The 18,167-nt window shown below is 60.4% G+C and overlaps 1 protein-coding gene across 3 annotated transcripts in view; it reads left to right on the forward strand.

Moving 5' to 3' along the window:
• Positions 1-18,167, forward strand: part of TSPAN9 (tetraspanin 9) — a gene marked incomplete at its 5' end in the record, with an annotated part of 183,463 nt that overhangs the window by 86,653 nt on the left and 78,643 nt on the right. For 2 of the 3 annotated variants that reach the window (XM_082666437.1, XM_082666438.1), the window contains one exon: positions 17,514-17,593. In XM_082666437.1, coding sequence (XP_082522563.1) covers positions 17,531-17,593 — 63 coding nt within the window. Of the gene's footprint in view, positions 1-17,257; positions 17,594-18,167 lie in introns of those variants that run through there. The other variant, XM_082666436.1, reaches the window with a different exon arrangement.

An 18,167-nucleotide genomic window follows, 5' to 3' on the forward strand; every position in this document is an offset into this window, starting at 1 on the left:
AGTGCTTGGTCACCAAACGATTCCGTGCCCCTACTATGTGCCAGGGGCTCAGACGTAGCAGTTCAGGGCACTGCGTTTCAGGGAGGGCAGGAAAGCTAGTTGGGCCGGGTGGCAAAGCCCTGCAGGCTGCTGAGAAGGGGGTGTGTTGCTTGGAGAGGGAGGCTCGAGCGACTTGACACTGTCTCCCTACGTGTGACAGGCTGGCACCTGGGAGAGGAATTCGGCCTCCGCTTTACCGCTCCAGAGGGGAGAACTAAATCTTTTAGCCAGGGTAATGATGATGATGCTAATGAAAAGAAATATCATCTACTCTTTATTAAGTGCAGCACGTGCTGGGCACTAAAGCAGGCACGGTGTGTACGTCACGCATGGGCTCTGTGCACGTACTGTACTCGTGATTCATGGAGCAGTGAGTGACATGTGAAGGGGCAGAGCTCCTGTCACCAGGCTGATTCCATGGCCAAGCCGCCCAGGTAGAAGTTAGAGGTGGGCAGGTGGGACTCAATTAGGGAACAACTGCCTGGTGACCGTGTTCAAGCAGCGGGTGAAGGCTGTCTGTGCGGGGGGGGGGGGGCTCCCCAGGGGGTTTCTGCAGAGGGGAGGAGATTGGAGGTAAGCGAGTAACTCTTCTGGGTTCCCTGGATCCTCAGGGAGCCGTCGGGGGAGGTAGGCTCTGTGTCCATTTTGCAGACAGGCAGACTGCAGGCACCTCAAGGCGTTACGTGGCTCGCCCAGAGTCACACAGGCCCTGAGAGACGGGACTCAAGCCTGGGTCATCTGATCCCCCCACCCTGTGTGCCCTTCCTGCCGCCCGCTCTGCCCCCCCAAACCCGCCCCGCAGTCCTGCCTTCTGGGCTTCCTTGCGCCTGTTCTCCCCTGCTCCTTTCTGGACCCCACAGACTCCCAGGCTCCACATGGAGGCCACGGCCAGCACCCTGGCTGGTGGAGAGGTTACCACAGCCAGTGTGTGTGCACGCGTGTGCGTGTCGTGGAGGCCCTGCGGGCAGTGAAGTCTTGGGGCTGTGTGTGATGTGGCGTGGGCAGGCTGGAGTTCCTGGCACTGCGGGGCTGGTGGACAAGGCGGTGGGATCTTGAAGGGCAGGTGCTCTGCCCTGCCCCCTGCAGGCCCCTGCGCTGCCGTCCTTTCTGAAAGGTGGGCCCCGAGGCAGCAGATTAGGGAAGTTAATTGCTCAGTTAATTCACCCAGATCAGACAGGCTCTCTGCTTGGGAGATGCCCTGCCGATGGAAGGAGGAAGCTGCTAATGGGCCAGTTCTGGTTCCTGATGGGGCCCTGGGGGGTTGGGGAGTGTCTGAGCGCCTGCTAAGCTCCCTGGGCCTGTGGCCGCCCCCGCCCCCACACACCCCGAGCGATGGCCTTGGTCTTGGCCTGTAGGCGAGCTCTCCTCTTTCCGTTCCTTTTCTCTCTCTCCCTGGGCTTTTCTTCCCTCTCCTCCCCCATTTTTCTGTTGACACGAGATGCCACCAGGAGAGCCAGCTGGGCCAGGTTTCCAGACATCGTTCATTCATTCGACAAGTGCTCATGGGATCCCTGGCTCGGGACTGGGACATGGTGGAAGCTCTGAGGGGACATGGCGAGAATCCGACTGTGCTCTGCTCTCCCGAGGCCAAGAGTCCGCTGGCCAAGACGTGATCTGACCACGCGGCTGCTGGGCTGAGTCAGCGAGACCACGTGACGGGGGCGGCGGGGCGGGGGGGGGCCTTGAGAAGGGGGATTGTAACTGGGCCATAGGCCCGAGGAGCCCCCAGGCTGGAGGGGGGAGGCTAACGGAAGCCTGGAACTGGGGCAGCTGGAGAGAGCTGAGCCAGGCCCGCAGGCCTCCCCGAGGCTGGGACAGGGTGGTGGGTTCAGGGTCAGGGTGGGTGGAGGGCGGATCGAAAGCCATCTCTAGGGGGGTGCAGGGAGCCCTGGGTGTCTGTGCTGTGCAGCTGTGTCGGGGTGAGGGCCTGTCTGAGGGTGAACAAAGGCAGAACCCGTAGCATTGACTCTACAGCACGAGGGGGAGGGGCAGCCCTGCAGTGACTTCATCCTATTGTTCTGCCCCCCCCCATCCCCCTGCATTAGGCACGTCTGTGAGGATGGGCTCCGGCTGACTGAGTGGTTTTGGCAGATCTGTCCCTGCTGGAGGGGGAGATTTTGGCCAGGGTGCCTCCCCAGCTGGTGTGACTTCAGATTACGGACTGAAATGTCTCAGCGCCACTTTGGTGATCGTGTGCAGATGTCTCTTCAGGAGACGCACGAAACAGGGCGGGGGGGGGGTCTCATACCCCCCAGATCCTCTGGTTTTGGAAGATTTCCTAGAGGTGGTGGGACTTGAGTTGCTGCTTGGGTAGTGGATCCAGTGAACCACTTTCTCAAGGCGGGGAGGGGGGTCAGTAACAGGAGGTCATCGTAGCCCTGGCTTCAGAAATTCTGACTTTGGTACCCGACGCCTGAGGACTCCGAAGTGGGGGCCTGGGCGGCTCGCTGCGGGAGCGTGGGACTGGATGGCGGTGTGAAGGCCTTGGTGCAGGTCATCTCATTGTCCATACGATGCTCTCTGCACCTACTTCGGGGAGAGTCACTTGTGTGAAATCCCTTTCAACAATGTACCTTTTTTTTTTTTTTTTTTTTTCTGTAAACGCAGGCTGCTGTCATTGCTTTTACAGTTATAATAGAAATGTTCAGCAGAGTCTGGAATGATGGAAGCCAGGGGAGGGGAAGGGAGGAGAGTGGACTGAATGGTCTCTGAAGACCCTCAGCTTCTGGGATCTTCCTCCAACAGGGAAATTCAAGGAATTTCCCGCTTCCTCCCCCTAATGCAGGTGGTGGGTCTGTTTCTTTAAGGTGTGGGTGGCAGGTTCCCTCTCGAGGTAGACGGGGAGCAAGGGGATAGGTCGCAGAGCTCCCTAATTACAGCACCTTCTGGATCTCCTTCCCTCTTCCCCGGGGTGCTGATGGTGCTTAAACGGAGCAATTAGAGCCAGAGGATGTGGCTGGGAGCCTCAGGCATGTGTGACCTGTCTGCCCTGGGCTTGCTGATGTCCTGCGGCAGGAGGCTGGCGGTGGGAATAGCTCACACCCAGGGTTTCTGTTCTGTGCGTTGCTTCTCCAGGCAGCTCCTGGTTGCTGGAGGTCCTACGGAGGAGGGTGGGTTGGAGCAGGGCGTCCGCGTCGCACGACTTCAGGGAACCGTCTTCCCGGAGAACACAGTGTAACCGTCCCCCCGGAGTTGGGGGTGGCAGCCCTCCCGGAAAGGGCTGCAGCTTGGGGCGCCCTTGTTTTGTCACCGAACTCTCTTGATTCCTTGGTTCTATGGTCTCTATCCTCAGGTCTGGTGCCCGGTGGGGTCGGCAGAAATGTCCGTGGTAGTGTTGCTACTGATAACAGCCCTTGAGACTGAGCTGTCCCCCTACCGCTTCCGTCACATGTGGCTCAGAACACATTTGGAACTACCATTTGGTCAACAAGGGTTTGTTGAGCGCAGCTGTGAGCCAGCACTGTGCACAGTCGCTGGGGAGACCGAGAGGGGAAAAGGCTGGGGGCCCAGTGAGTGAGCCGGTCCCAGGTCTTCTGTCCACATCGTGGTCTGTCTCGAGTTGTCAGGCCCCGGAGGGTGGGTGCAGTGGGAGCTCCAGCGTGGTTGGAATGTCTGGGGGTAGGCAGGGCGGGACCAGGACTCATTCTGATGTGGAAACTCAGGGGTCACATTCAGCAGTGGAATCTGGGCGTGCCAGGGCAGCCCTTGACTCACTTTCCCACGGCTGGTGGATCTGAGGGCGTGGACGGGAGTTTCCGGTCCCTCCTAGGAGTGCTGCGGTCACAAAGGATGACCGGCCCCCTTCGGAGCTCCCCAGGTCAGTGCTCCTCTGTGAGCTGGCTGCTCCTGCCTGCACCCTGGGCCACCAGCCCGCTGTGGTGACGAGCTGCAGCTGGGCCCGCAGGGCTTAAAATAGCTGGGTGAGCTGGCCGCTTTGCATGTGGGGCACCCGCGGGGCGTGATGGGCAGCTGCCTGGAGTTGGGGCGCCAGTGGCCCTGACCCAGGGGTGGACAGTGCTCTTTGGGAGTTTCTCCCGATCTCAGGGATGGGGGACAGGGGGCGGTGTGGCTGGGGGCTCAGGTGTGGCTGGTGCACAGGGGACGCGAAGAGCTTGTCTTTCCCAAGACCTTTTAAGGGAAGGCCTCGAACCTGACCTTGGGGCCTCCTGCTGTAGAGTCAGAGGGCTTCAGACCCGGCATCCTTTAGCCATGTAGGGTCCCGTACAGCCTAAATAAGAAGAGATAATGAGACGCAGAGATGGGGTGCCAGGTCACGGGCACCTGGAGTCCCAGCCGGGCGGGCACTGACCACTGGGCCCCTCGCTCCCCAGCTGCCTCCTGTTGGGTTGGGCAGAAGCCTTCTCTGGGCTTTCCTTCACTCAACAAGTATTTCCTGACTAATGACCACGTGTAGAGCTGTTCTTGGCTACGGAAACACAGCCAAAACGCTGCCCTCATGAAGCTTAGTTCTGGTGAAGAAGAGAGCTCCTAAACAATCAATGAATAAAAGAGCAAATTACACCGAACACTGGGGTTAAGTGCTGTGGAAAGAGCGGAGCTGGCTGACACTGGGCGCACTGGGGGAGGTACAGAGTTCAGTGCGGCAGCCCTTGAGGAGGTGGCTTTGGGTGGAGCTGTGAAGGAGTGAGAGCTGGCAGAGCAGACACCTGGGGCAGGGGTGACCCAGAGGAGGGAGAAGCCGGCGTAAAGGCTCCCACGTGAGAAACGGCAGGAAGGACCGAGTGGCCGGAGTGGAGGGATGAGTGGGGTGGACGTGTGTGTGTCAACGGTGGCAATGCTGCGAGAGCTTTGTCTCTTACTCTGGGAGAGATGAGGGCCGTTAGAGGGTTTTGCTTTTTTATTTTTTGGCCGCGCAGCATGTGGGATCTTAGTTCCCCGACCAGGGATCAAACCCGTGCCCCCTGCAATGGAAGCGTGGGATCCTAACCACGGGACCGCCAGGAAGTCCCCCGCTCGAGGGTTTTGAGAAGAGCAGGGACCTGGCCTGACTTACATTGTACGGGAGCTAACGTCAGCGGTCTTTCTCTGGTTATTAGGCCACCTGTGGGGGACCCCGAGAGACCCTCCCCATGACGTGTCCAGCCTCCATTCCTGTCCCCACCCCCAATGTGCGACTTCTCCTGGGAGGACGAGCAGGGTGCTGGGTTCTTCTCCTTGCCGTGGAGTTTCTCCTGGACCGAGGGAGCTGGGCGGTGGCAGTGGTTGGCCGGAGGCTGCTCGTGCTGGCGGTCAAGAGCCTGTTAGTAAAGAGTCGGGAGATTTGCCGTCAGGAGCTAGAAACTGGCCGCGGTGGGAGTATCTGCACCGTGGAAAGTGGCGCGCACGACGAGCCACGGCTTTTCCCCGGAGAGCTGGCTGGTAAACGTGGACCGCCCACCCCCGGTTGTCATCCCCACTCTCCCTGGGCCGGGGTTTCGGGGGGCGGGGCCTCCGCCTGCTTTCATTGGCACCCACACCAGCGTTCAGGCTCTACGAGGTCGGAGTGCAGCGGACGTGTTGGCTGGCGGGTGACGTGGGGTGGCGCTGGCGTGTTCCCTCGCATTTCCGAAGCACGCCCATGGGCCGGTGACGGGGTGCTTCTCTTTTGTTCCTGGACGCGCGGTCCTGAGGGCCCTCGCACCCCGCTTCTTTCCTTCCCTTTGCTCCCTCTGTGTGTGTGGGACGGCTTTGTGCCTCTGTGCATAAGAGCAGCGTCCAGCACCAGGCCCGGGCAGAACCTAGGCGTAAGGAGAGGGCTCTGTTCGGAGTGACGAGCCCCAGCTCCGCCACTAACTAGCTTCGAAGAGCCCTCTGCTCTTCGGGCCTAGTCTCCTCGTGTATGACTGGGATGACTGCCCTGCTTGTGTGTCACACACGCGTGCGGTGAGAACCAGCTGAGTCCCCGTGATCACGCCTTTGCACTCGACGTGCAGCACCTGGGGCCCCTCCTCCACCCGCCTCCAGTGGGGGTGACAGCCCAACACGCTCCCACTTCCTCCAAGAAGCCTTCCCGGATAGGCCAGGCCTCCCTGCCCTTGGTTCACACCACCCACTCTGGCTCGTGCTCGAGCTGCCTTTTCAGTTTTCGGCTCTTCCCCTGCGTGGACGCAAGCTCCTCGGTCACAGCCACAGCGGCGAGCCCAGGGCGGCCCACAATGGGTACCTGGGGAGTCTTATTGACTGGTAATGATTGTCTGTGTCCTTGGTCTCTGTATGGAGCCCTTGAATGTGCTGGCTGGTTGTGTGTGTAGATGGAAGGTTCTGAGGTGTAGACGGCCCACCTGGTAAAGCCCTTTCCCAGCAGTGCCTCTCTGCTCCCCGGAGTCCTCCCTAACCCCACTCTGCAGACGAGGAAATGGAAACAGCTCACTCCTTTGTTCATTCATTCAAAAAACGTGCACGCTGCTCTGAGAGCTGTGCGTCTCTGGTCCGGGTCACACAGGTGGCAAGTGTCAGAGCTGGGCCTGGGCCTGATTCCCTGCAGTCTGAGCATGTGCCCTGTGCTGCGTTAGGACGAGCGGGCGCCCACGGAGGGATGCCGGGTGAGGCGAGGAGGGGCGGCGCCGGTGGTCAGGGCCTGATCCCGCTGTGTCGTCCCGCCCGGCCGAGGCTGGCATTTCCTCCGGCCACGGTGTGGGGGAGGGGGAGAGCAGGTGTGCCCTGGCGCCCAGCCCGAATGGGACATGGAAGCACGCCCTGGGGCCGGAGCTTGGGGGATGAGTGACACGCAGTCACCCAGATGCGTCAGGCCTCGCGGAGCCCAGCCACATTCTCTGAGCTCCAGGCTGGACATCTGAGCCCCCCAGGGTTCAGGAGGGGACCGAGGCTGGCCGGTGACCCTAGAGGGGGCCTCCAGGGCGAGGACAAATCGTGGTGATCTGGCAAGATGCGCGCCCATCAGCAAGGCTGAGGGCGGTGTTGGGGGGCGTCCAGTGCATGGGCCGAGGTGAGTACACACAGGGGAGGCAGGGAGGCTTGGGGGCCGTGTGCACTGCGTGAGGTGAGTACACACAGGGGAGGCAGGGAGGCTTGGGGGCCGTGTGCACTGTGTGAGGGTTCAGTTAATGGCCCTTCAGATTTTTTATGTGTCCACCACGGATCCTGCGAGAGGAAACTCGGTGGGTTCATCCCCTCAGGGGCTTCCCGTAGGAAGACATGCAAACAACCTTGATACAGGGCAGAGTGAAATCAGCGCCCCGAAGAGAGGTGGGTTAGGGACAAGAAGAGGGCCTCTCAGTTCGGGGGGTCCTTCGTGGAGGACGTGGCATCTGAGACGCGCCTCAAAGCATCCACTGAAGGCAGAGGTGACTGGGTGGCGGCGGTGGAGGGCGGCACGGAGCCCCAGACGGAGACAGAGAACTGGGGAGCTCCGCGTGGTGGGAGCTAGGGCACAGGTCAGGACTGACAGAGCACAGCGCCGGAGGTCACGACCCCACGCTTGAGTACTTGTGTCAAATCCCTGGGGAGCCAGGGAAGGTTTTCAGCTGGTGAGAGGGGCAGCGTGGCACCCCCAGGGCTCTGTCTCAGAATAGTTATGTGGCAACCGGTGGCAAGGTTAATTGTGGAGGGGACTGGAAGCAGGGACCCCGGGAGGGAGAACTGGGCCAGCAGGAGCCTCCGCTTTCAGGGTTGTGTGTGCCGCCTGCATCCTGGGAGGTTTTGAGCAAGGCTGGGTCCCCATCGTGTGTGAGCGGGTTCCACCAGCAACGACCCTCTGCTAGAGCAACCGGAGAGACACTGTGGAAAGAACTTGCCTAAGAGTTTCGGTACCAACAGCAGACTACCTTCAGGTCTGGGGTGGCCCAGACGCTCCTCTGAAGCCCCTCAGTAGGAGGCAGCCTGAATGGCAGCCTCCTGGACGCGGGGCAGCCTGAGTGGGCACAGGGGAGGGAGCCTCACTTTACAGAGTGGCCAGTGCTTCAGAGACCACAAGGCTTCATGCACTGAGACCGCCGAGTCCTCAGACAGCCCAGTTCTACCCAACAGAGATGCGCCCACCACTCATCCCCACGCCTCTCGTTCCCTTCTGCTGGGGGGCGGGGGGGGCCGTATGCAGCCTCCCCTCCCCCATGGCTTCAGAGCAGACGGGGTCCCGGCCACTGTTCTTCTCCGTCTTCTTTGGAGCATCTACAAATGCTGTGTGCCTGCTGTTCTCCCTGCAGTGGTTCCAGCCTCAGTGAAGAGGCAGGAAGAGGCAGCAGCTCCTGAATCGGCGGGAGGGCCCCAGCCGCATGGGCTGCTCGCACAGGCTGGCCACTGTGTCAGAGAGCGCTGTCCCAGCCGGCGGTCAGTGCCCTGCATGGACTGGCTGAGGAATACTAGATTTGCTGGGTCAGGAAATTCCACTGGTGCATGACAGTTACCTTCGGGCTTCATTACACTTCCCTGGGCCCACTGCCGGGCCTTATCTCATTCTCCGCAAGCTGCCTGCCCTCCTTGATAAGCGCTAATCACGGTGCCTCATTGCTCCTGGGCATCTGGGAGCTGATGGCGTGGATGGCGCGGTGTGTGCCCACCGCACACAGCAGGCCCTTCTGGGGCATCTGACAGGGAGGCTGATTGGGCTTGGGGTGAAAGGTGGGGCTCGTTTGGGTCTTGCCTGGAAAAAAGGGCCTGTGAGCCCAGGGAGTGCCGCTCCCTGGATGGGCCCCCAGCCTGCGCCCTGTATCCTGTAAACCTGCTCAAATAGGAGGCGTGGCAGCCCTCACTCCCCTCCCAAAGGCAAGGCCCATTCTCCTGAAGAGTGGCTGTCACCTTGCTCGAGGCTCCCACGAGGCCCGCTGTCTGCACGCGTGTGTGTTCGGTGGTGATCTCACAGCTCCTGTGCGCTGGGCACTGGCTCTGAGCCAAGCGCTGGGATACAAAGATGACGGACGCAGCCCTTGCCCTGAAGGGGCTCACAGTCTGGGGCCAGGATGTTGGCGAGCAGGTAGCTCCGTGGTGGGATGGACTCAGGTGCGTTGGCACTCCAAGCAGAGGCCCGAGCGCGGCTGTGGACACTGGCATTCAGGGTGCGGGGAGGGAGGTCCAGGCAGAGGAAGCGGCAAGTGCTACGGCTGGGGGCGAGGCAGACGTGGGAGGTCTGTTCTGGTGGGAGGTTAGCCAGGTAAGGGCGGGGGTGGGAGAGCACCTGGCGTCCAGGGTCATGTGTACTTCACCCCTGCCTCCCTTCCCAGTCCCCTTGCCGCGAAACCTCACTTTGGCTGGGTGTGTGGACGTGTCCTCCCCAGCCGTCCTGGGCACTCGTCTCCCTCTGGCTTCGCCCAGCCTTTTCCCACCAGCATGCTCTTCCTTCTGCTGCCCTGATCGGCCCTGCCCATCTCCCAAGAAACAAGGTAGGTCCCATTTCACTGGGAGGGAATTTCAGGGCTGGAAGGGGCCTTAGAGAAGCAGCCAGTAGAAACTTCCTGTTCTGTAGTCGAGGAGGTGGAGGTAATCGGTGTCCTGAGGCTTCGTCCCTCAGGCGACCCAGGAAACCCTTCTTTGGCGGTGCTGCCATCCCAGCCCCCGTGCCCCCCCTCCTTTGAGCCCCTCCTCTCTTGTTCACCCAGCATTCTCTGGTCCCGCTGCTGGTCACGCATTGTCCTGGGTTCAGCCCCTGCTGCCCTGGGGTTTATGGTCCGGTAGGAGAGCCAGACAGCAAACTGTCACTCAAGTAAGCATGTGCTTCCAAACGGACAAGTGCTGCAGGAGAAGTGGAGCTCTGAGAATTTAGGCTTTAATTTAGACGGGGTGGGAGGGGAGCCACAAAACCAGAAGAGACTGTTGTGAAGCACTCATAAGAACTCAGGGGTGAGAAGAAGTACGTCAGGTGGTGGGTCGAGGAAGAGCATTCCAGGCAGAGGGAACAGCATGGGCAAAGGCTCCGAGGAGGGCAAGCTCCGCAGGTTCACTGGTTGGAGCACAGTGGGCTGGAGAGGTGGGCAGGGGCCAGTCCTTCCAGACCTCCAGGGTGGCTTAAGGAATTTGGATTGTAATAGAAAAGTAGAACAGCAAATACCACACACACACACACACACACACACACACACACACACACACACACACACACACACACATACACATGCATGCACGCACACAGACACACACATACACATGACCATAATCTCAGCAGAATGGAAGCCACTGAGGGCGGTAAGAGAGCAGTGTGAGTGAGAAGATGGGCCTCAGGCGGGGGTGGGAAGGAGAGTCCTGGCCGAGATGCTGCAGGAGCTGGACCAGGGCCGTGCCCGTGAGCCGGTGAGGAGAAGGAAGCTCATTGGGTGGGATTTGTGTTTGAGAGGAGGTGGGGGCCCGTGACCACAGGGAGTCAGGATGAATCTTGGGTCTCTGGCATGAGCAATGGGGTGGGTGTTTAGGCCGTTTATTGAGGAGGGGGTCGCTGCCAGGGGAGCAGGGCATGGGCAAGGTCAGTCCCTCTGGGGCACGGGAAGCGGGAGCTGCTGCGAGACAGCCGCGTGGGGATGCCAAGCAGGGGTTGGGTGTGCGTGCCTGGGGCTCAGAAGACAGGTCAGGCGCAGGTAAACCTCTAGGTGTCGTCAGCACGTGGACGGCCCTGGAACAGATGGGGTGGCGAATGCAGGAGTGTTGGCAGAGGGGAGGAGGGCCCCCGAAGGAGGACCTGCCAGCACTTGCCCTCAGAATTTGAGCCACAGGACATTTTGCATCAATTATGTGTTGTCTTGTGTCTTTCTCTGTTCAATCACCCTGTGATTAGATGGGCACTGGGACCGTATTTACTCTAATAGCGCTTGTTGGTAGTGATGACCGTGCCTCAATTCACTGAACACTCCGTGTCCAACACTGTGCTTTGTGCATCACATTCCTAACCTCGTCTCTGTCTTTCTGCACACTGCTCGGGAGGTGTGTATTATCATCTCCATCTCACGGTTGGGGAAACTGAGATACAGAGCAGGCAGGGGGTCATTCCAGGTTACCCGGCACGTGGGTAGCTCACTGTAGGTGGGATCTGGACACAGATCCGTCCAGTCCCAAAGCCCGGAGTTTGCAGGACATTGTTCTCTGTGGTCGGGGCGGGTCGTGGGTACGGACGGCAGTCACTACAGGCGTCTGAGCGTGTGCTGTCCTTTCTCCCAGACCTGGGCCCCTCTGGCCCACAGTTAGGGGAGTGTGCCGAGTAGGTTGGCTTTGGGATGGACCCTCCTCACCTCACCTGGTTCCTCGATCCAGAAGCCTCCCTGAGAGTGGGTCAGGAGTGGTACGGCTGGTCTGGAGCTGTGACTGCGATTCCTTGGAGCTAAGCTAAGCGTCTGCAGTATCAGCAGCTCGTGCTCTGACGTGCGTGCCCACCTGTCCCTCAGGGGTGTGAACACAAAGCTGAGGTCTCTTCACGGGCGTGCTCCCTCCGTAGGCAGGAGTGGCCACCACCTCTTGGGCCTGGAGCTGTGATGGAATGAGGGAGTCTGCATGGGCCCACCGGGGACTCGGGGCTGGACGTGTGTGTCTCCACCAGGTTGGCTCCCCAGGGCGGGGAGGGCCTGGAGGGGTTCTGTCCTCTCCTTTTCCCACCTCCTACCTTTTCCGACTCTTCCTCTCTGCTCAGTAAGTTTGTGTGTTTACCTGCCTGTCCGTTTGTCCATCCGTCTCAGGCTGGACCACATGCTGGGGATGTGGCTGTGAGCGGCAGCTGACCACATGGTCCTCACACCAGGTCCCGATGCCCTCGATAGCCTGCTTCCCAGGAGTGGCCCCATACACGTCTGGTTTGGGTCCCTCCCTCTGGTTAGTGAACCTGGGCCCCCGGGTGGTCCATGGGGAGAACTCAGGGCCTAGGCCTGGTGGGCTTCCTGGCCCTCCACCTGCCCTGACTGAGGTGGTCACAGGGGCAGGCACCGGGGCTGAGGAAATGGTTAAGACACAGCCCCTGCCTCCTTTGAGAAGCCCAGTGACTAGAGCAGAGGCAGGTGGACAAACTAATATGTCTGGACGAAGATCTGGGGGCCTGAAGGAGGAGGGGCAAACCTCTTCCCAGGGAAGGAGGTGCCGCCCTTGGTAGAAGGTCCTGAGCAACACATCCCTCCTTCTAAGGGCGCCCCTCCCACCGCAGCCAAACCCAGTTCTTTGTTTTCCTTACTGGTCTCAGGAATTAACAAATAACAAACACAATGACCTTTAGTTCCTTTCTACCCCAGCCCTTTTACTATCATCACCGTCCTTTGTGAATCCTGGCCAAGTCTGGTGACTCGTGGCCCTGGAGCTGTTTAATTTCCACGGCAAGTTGGAGGCCCACCCCTGCCCCCTGCCCCAGACCCTCCCCATCTCCCCCTGCAGAGTGAACCTTCATGCCAACATCCTGGGGTGTGGCCCGTTAGGCACCGCTCCATCCTTCTCCCCCTGCCCTCTTTCTTTTTAAAATTTATTGAGGTGACATTGGTCTATAACATCATGTACGTCTCACGCGTACAACATCGTATCTTGACTTTTGTGTACTCTACAGCGTGCTCACCACCAAGGGTGTGGTTTCCAGCCACCACCCTGCAGCTGCCTCCCTCCCCTCTGATAACCACTGCTCTGCTCTCTGTATCCACGGATTCGGTTTGGTTTGGTTTGGCTTGTTTATGTATTTAATATCTGACATGTGAGTGAAATCGTACGGTATTTGTCTTTCTCTGTCTGACTTACTTCACTTAACCCGTGAGGTCCATCCATGTTGTCACTAATGGCAGGGTTTTGTCTGTTTCGTGGCTGAGTCGTGTTCCATCATATATACACCACGTCTTCTTTATCTGTATTCATCCATCGTCCATCCTTGTTCCCTTCTGGCACCATCGGTAAATGGTTTGCGTAGCAATCAGAGCATTTTCTATATTGCTGAAGAGGATCCCAATTTGGGAGTTTAAGAATTCAGCTGAGGTGAATAAGGCTGCCTTCTGCAACGGTGGCCCCTCTGGATGGCGAGGGCCCCTCTGTCTCACCTGAATTCTGGTGGGGCCGCCCTGCCTGAGCCTCGGAGGTCCAGGATGCCTCACGAGCTACACACGTTGTCAGATACAGAGATACTCGGTGTGGGACCGGAAGGGGATCTGTGTGGCCCGTCACCTGTGTGCAGGTTAGCGAGAGCCCAAAGGCCTGAGAGACGCAGGGAGAGGCCAAGAGCTTGGCATTACTCTGAAGCTGCAACATGCAGCATCTCCCCAGCTGCCAGGCAGCAGAGATGCTGCATGTTGATTTCACGGATTCGCATCTCCTCCTCCCCTCTGGGAATTCTGTACCTGCTTACTTTTTTTGTTGTCTAAAGAAAAAAAAAGGAAAGAAAAAGGCAGCTCTGCCTTGTTCACATGCTCTGAGATCCTCAAGGGCAGTCTGTACCTTCCGGCTCCCCTGAGCCCGGCGAGTAGATGAGGACCATCACGGGGGAGAGATGGTGTCTCACATCACCTTCTCTCTCTGATGGTTCCTTCTGCGCCCAAAGTCTAAGACATTGAGGCAGCACAGCAGCTGACCTTGCCTCTCCGCCCTGCTGCCAGGCCTGGCTACCTAGGGCCCCGCTTCTGTCACGTGCCCCACTGCTTGGGAAACCCCGGGATGAAGCTCAGACTCCCAGTGTCACTCGAGGCCTCACAGGTGGCTCACTGTGGCCCCCCAGCCCCCGTCTCCTCACTGCCCCCGAAGTTCCCCTAGCCGTGCTCTCCCCCCTCTTCTGTCCCTGCCACGCCCACTCCAGCCAGCCCTTCTCCAAGGGGAGGCCAAACGCCAGCTCCGTGCCGTCCTGTCGTGGCACGTGTGCGCTCTGTCATTCTGCTGTGGGCTTCTCCAGGGATGGTCTGTTCACTGCATCTCGAGCCCCTTGGGGCCACGGCCGTGTCTCACTCACCTTTGTCTCTCCCAGTGCCCCCGCTCATTGTCCCGCCGCGATGAACTGTCTATGACGCATGAGTGGTCTCTTCATGGTGGCAGCGGAGGACGACGTTCTGGCTGAAACTGCTTGCCCCTGGCTGGTCTCCTGGCTTTGCCTGAGCTGCCTCCTATCGGGGACTCAGTTCCTGTCTTGCAAACTACCTTCTCCCCTCACCCTTCCTTCTTCCAGCCCGCTGTACGATAATGTAGGGCCATCTCCTGGGGGACTCCCCTTTGCTGACCACAGGTCCAGCGGCACTGCCCTGACCACCCCTCTCCCCTTTGCCCCTTACTCAGCTCCTTCTGCTAATGACCTCATCAGGCTCCCTGTTGTGCTTTTAGATTCTGTCTGTTAGACTGGCAGATTCCCAAGGGCAGGAACTAGGTTTAGAGCCCAAGAGAGTAAAGAACGTGGGCTTTGAAGTCGCGGTTTCCTTATCTGTAAAATGGGACTAATAACCATGCCTATCTTGTGGGGCTGCCCTGAGGCTTCCGTGAGTTACTGCGGGTGACGCTTGGTGCCTGGGATACACTGGGGACTTGCAAATAGGAGTTGCTCTTATGCTTCTGATCATCGACTAAGCTGGGAACGAGCCCTCACGGGAGTGGGACCTCAGTGCCCTTTTGATGAGCGTGGCCAGGAGGGAGCAGAGCAGAGCGCTTACACTGGGCGGCCCCTCTTCCTCTCCTACCTGCCTGTTGTCCTGCACCCCCGGCCCCCCAGGGCTTCAGCTGCTGAGGAAATAGCTATTGGCACAAATCCACGTGTAGTCAGAAATGAGGGTGGAACGATCGAGGACAGTGGGGAGGCTGTTCTCACAGAACAAGGTGTGAGCTGGTGAGAAGAGAGAGATGAAAAGAAAGGAGAAGGCGGGGTGGGGAGTGGGGGCCAGCCTGGGAGGTGCCGGCTGACTCCAAGTCCACGTCGGAGACTAGTAGTGACAACCCCTGGGACTGGCTCAGCCCTTAGGGGCCTCAGACGGTTCTCACACAGGCCGACTCCTCTGGGGCTGGGCTCTGTGAACCCCATTTTAAAGAGGAGGAGATAGCACCTCACAAAGGCGGACCACCTAGCCCTGATCACAGACCTCAGATCGAGCTCAGAGTGAAAAACAGGTCTCCTGACTCTCAGTCCAGCTGGTATGATCTCTCCCGCATCAGAGAAGTGATGTGGCAGCCGCGAGCCCTCAGGAGCCGGTCCAGGCTGAAGAGGACAAGAGGCATTCCAGTCGGGTGGCCGTGGGATCTGCCAGGAGCCAGCCGGACATCTCATGTGTGCACAGCACCCACGGGACCGCTGTGCCCAACCAGGAGACAGCAGGGTGCCGTGTCTGTGACACACACTGGCTTTCGTTGCTGGGCTGCCATCTGAGTGGGGGAGGGGCTCAGAATAGTAGCGCCGCTGTTGGTCCTTTTAAAGAAGCTGGGCTGCCCTCAGAAAGAGCGCCCGCACCCCTGGAATGCAGGCCTGCCTCCGGCCCTGAGGTGCAGACTCAGCAGCTTAGGGCCCCGCAGAAGATCTGTGACAAGGGTCTGGTCGGAATGAGTGTCCCCCTCGGCCAGAGCGGATGTGGTGGCTCTGTGCCTGCCCGTGGCCCTGGTGATGAATGTCCTTCTGTCTTCCTGGCTAGATCTTGTGTATCTGAATCTGAAGGGCAGGGAGCAGCACACCTCACACCCTGTTTCCCCAGGTCCTGGTGCGCTCAGCACAGAGCAGGTGTGGAGTAAACGTCTGGTGGGATCCCGGGAGGACATTTTCACACTCACACCATCCAGCCGCCCTGCCCAGCGCCTCCCGGCGGCCGAGCGCGCTGTTAGGTGTGGGATGCAGGGCCAGGGGAGACGTGGCGCTGCTCTGGGGCTCTCAGCACCCTCTTGCTGGTGGCAGAGGTGCCGCCCCCCACCTGTCTTCTGGTCTTCTTTATTTGCCAACTGGGCAGCGCAGACCTCTGCACAAGCCCGGGACGCAGGTGGTGTTTCATGGTAGGATGAAGGGCTCCTTCTGGATGCCCCCAAGCTCCTAGCGAGAGCATTCTTGGTGCTGTGCCCTGACCAGCCCTGCCGGAGCGCCGGTATCCCAGCGCGCTCCGACACCACCCTTGGCAAGGCAGGATTCGCGGGGGCAAGGCAGGACCTTACCTGGGCCACCTACTCTTCTCAGCCGGGTGGGGGGGTCCCGACCGGAACGCAGGTCAGGAGTTGGGGGGGGGCTTGCGCAGCTGCAGGAGCCTCCGGAGCCGCGTGCGCGCGTGCGCGGAGGGGGCGGGGCGGGCGGCGCGGGTCGCGAGGGCCTTTCCCACACCTCGCGCTTCCCCTGCGGTCCCAGCTCCCCGTGTGCCCTAGCCTGACCCACGTGTGCAGACACGCGCGCCTGTGTGTGTGTAGCCGGCAGACCTTGTGCCCGGGTCGGACAGGCCCCGTGGGCACAGGGGGCGGCGGCCAGCTGGACAGCGGCCGCGCTTTTTCCCCTCCAGTCTTCCCCAGCACTTTCCTCTGGGGAGGTTTCCTTGGGTCGTGGTACCTCCAGCCATTCCCCTCCCCTCCCGCCCCCTTCTCTCCCCGGAAAGAGGCCAGCACCTTGCGATGAAGGTTCTGGTTCACCCCGGCTCCGGAGCCCTTGACATTTAGCGAGGCTCGCGGCGCACTGGTGTAGGCACCAGGCAGAACGCTAATCCCATTAAAGCTGTGGTGTCATCCGGGAGGGAGGCTGCCCCCCGCAGTCCTCGCGTTCATTGGCCGAATGCAAACCAGGGGGCGGGGCCGAGGGCCGGGGAGGGGGCTCCGGAGATTTCGGAGTCGGGAGTCGGGCCGGGATTTCGCAGGGGTAGCCCAGCGGTTGAAGCTGCGGCGGATCCCTCGGCACTGCCCGCCGCGCGGCCGTGCAGCCCAGGGCCGGGGGCAGCTCCGCAAAGTCGCGGGGCGAGAGGAGGCGGGCGCCCGCGAAGTGGCCGGGCCGGGCCGGGCTGGGACGGGGAGAGGGGTGCCGGGGAGCCCGGAGCCGGGCGTCCGGGTGCCTCGCTTGGAGCTGCGGTGCGCCCGGGAGGCGAGCCGACGCTCGGGAGCGAGCAAGCAAATCGCTGCCTCCCTAAAGACTCTAAGTTACGCAGACCAGCCGGTTCCCGGGGAGCGCGCGTGGAGCCGCGCCGCGCCGCGCCGCAGAGCCCTCCCGGGCCGGCCGGCGAGAAGCGGGGCGCCGGCACCCCCAGCGCGGGGTCCGGCCGGCAGTGCGCCCCGGGACTGAGCGACGGCGTGCGAGGCTCCTCCGACCCGCCCGCAGCCCGCGCCCGACTCGGGCGCCCCCTCCGTGCCACTCCGGGAGCGATGCCCCCCGCCCCCCGCGCCCCCCGGGAGCGACGCGAGCATGGAGAAGTCGAGTAGCGAGGATTCTTCGATCCACCGGAGTCCATCTTTGGACAGCAAGGACTCGGACTTTGCCAAGCCGTCCACCTCGGGCCGCCCGTTCGGCCGCGGCTTCACGGCCGGCGCCTTCTACGGCACCGCGGGCTCCCGCGGCCAGAGCCGCGCCGAGGCTGGCGTGAAGACCGACAAGTACAATGCGCCCAAAGGCAGCAAGTACGTGGTGTTTTACCTGGACCTGTCCTTTGTTCTCCTCCTAGAATTTAAGAAGTGCAACATGGCCAGAGGCTGCCTCTGCTGCTTGAAGTACACGATGTTCCTCTTCAATCTGATATTCTGGGTAAGTCCTTCCCAGTATCTCTCCTTGGTCTCCTGTCTTCTTTGCTTAAGCACGATACCCTCTTTCCCTTCAGAGCTGCATTGCTCTGCTCTCTGCACAGCGGTAAGTGGGTTTTAAAAAACCGTTCCCCCGGCCCCCGCCCCCCCGCCCCCACTTTCATTCATCTTTCTCTTCCCTTCTCTCTCCTTGGTGGCTGAGTGGAGGCTGCAACTGGCCTGTCTTCCAGGAGAGACTTGTTCTACTCCTGGGAGCTGCTGAAGTTTGCCGCCACCTTCTCCCCCGTAAGAAACCCGTGCCCCCGACTGGGGCAGAAATATGTGTAGAAATAGGTGTGGTGTCGGAATTTTTAGCAGCTGTGACCTTGAGTTGAATTCAAGCAGAAGTGCGGACGGTTTTCCGAGTTTCTTCTTGTATTCTTCCTGAACGTGCACGAACACAGTCTGCGGCACTTTATGGGCGTGAGATGGGGGGGGTGGTAGAGGTCACGCCCTCCTGATCCTTTCAGTGAATCCCAGGAAAAGGAGAAGGAGCCCCTATCCCAGGCCGAGGGGCCCGCTCGCTGGCCTGCAGCTCT

Source organism: Grampus griseus, assembly GCF_964374135.1.
Source record: "Grampus griseus genome assembly, chromosome: 11".
Lineage (NCBI taxonomy): Eukaryota > Metazoa > Chordata > Mammalia > Artiodactyla > Delphinidae > Grampus > Grampus griseus.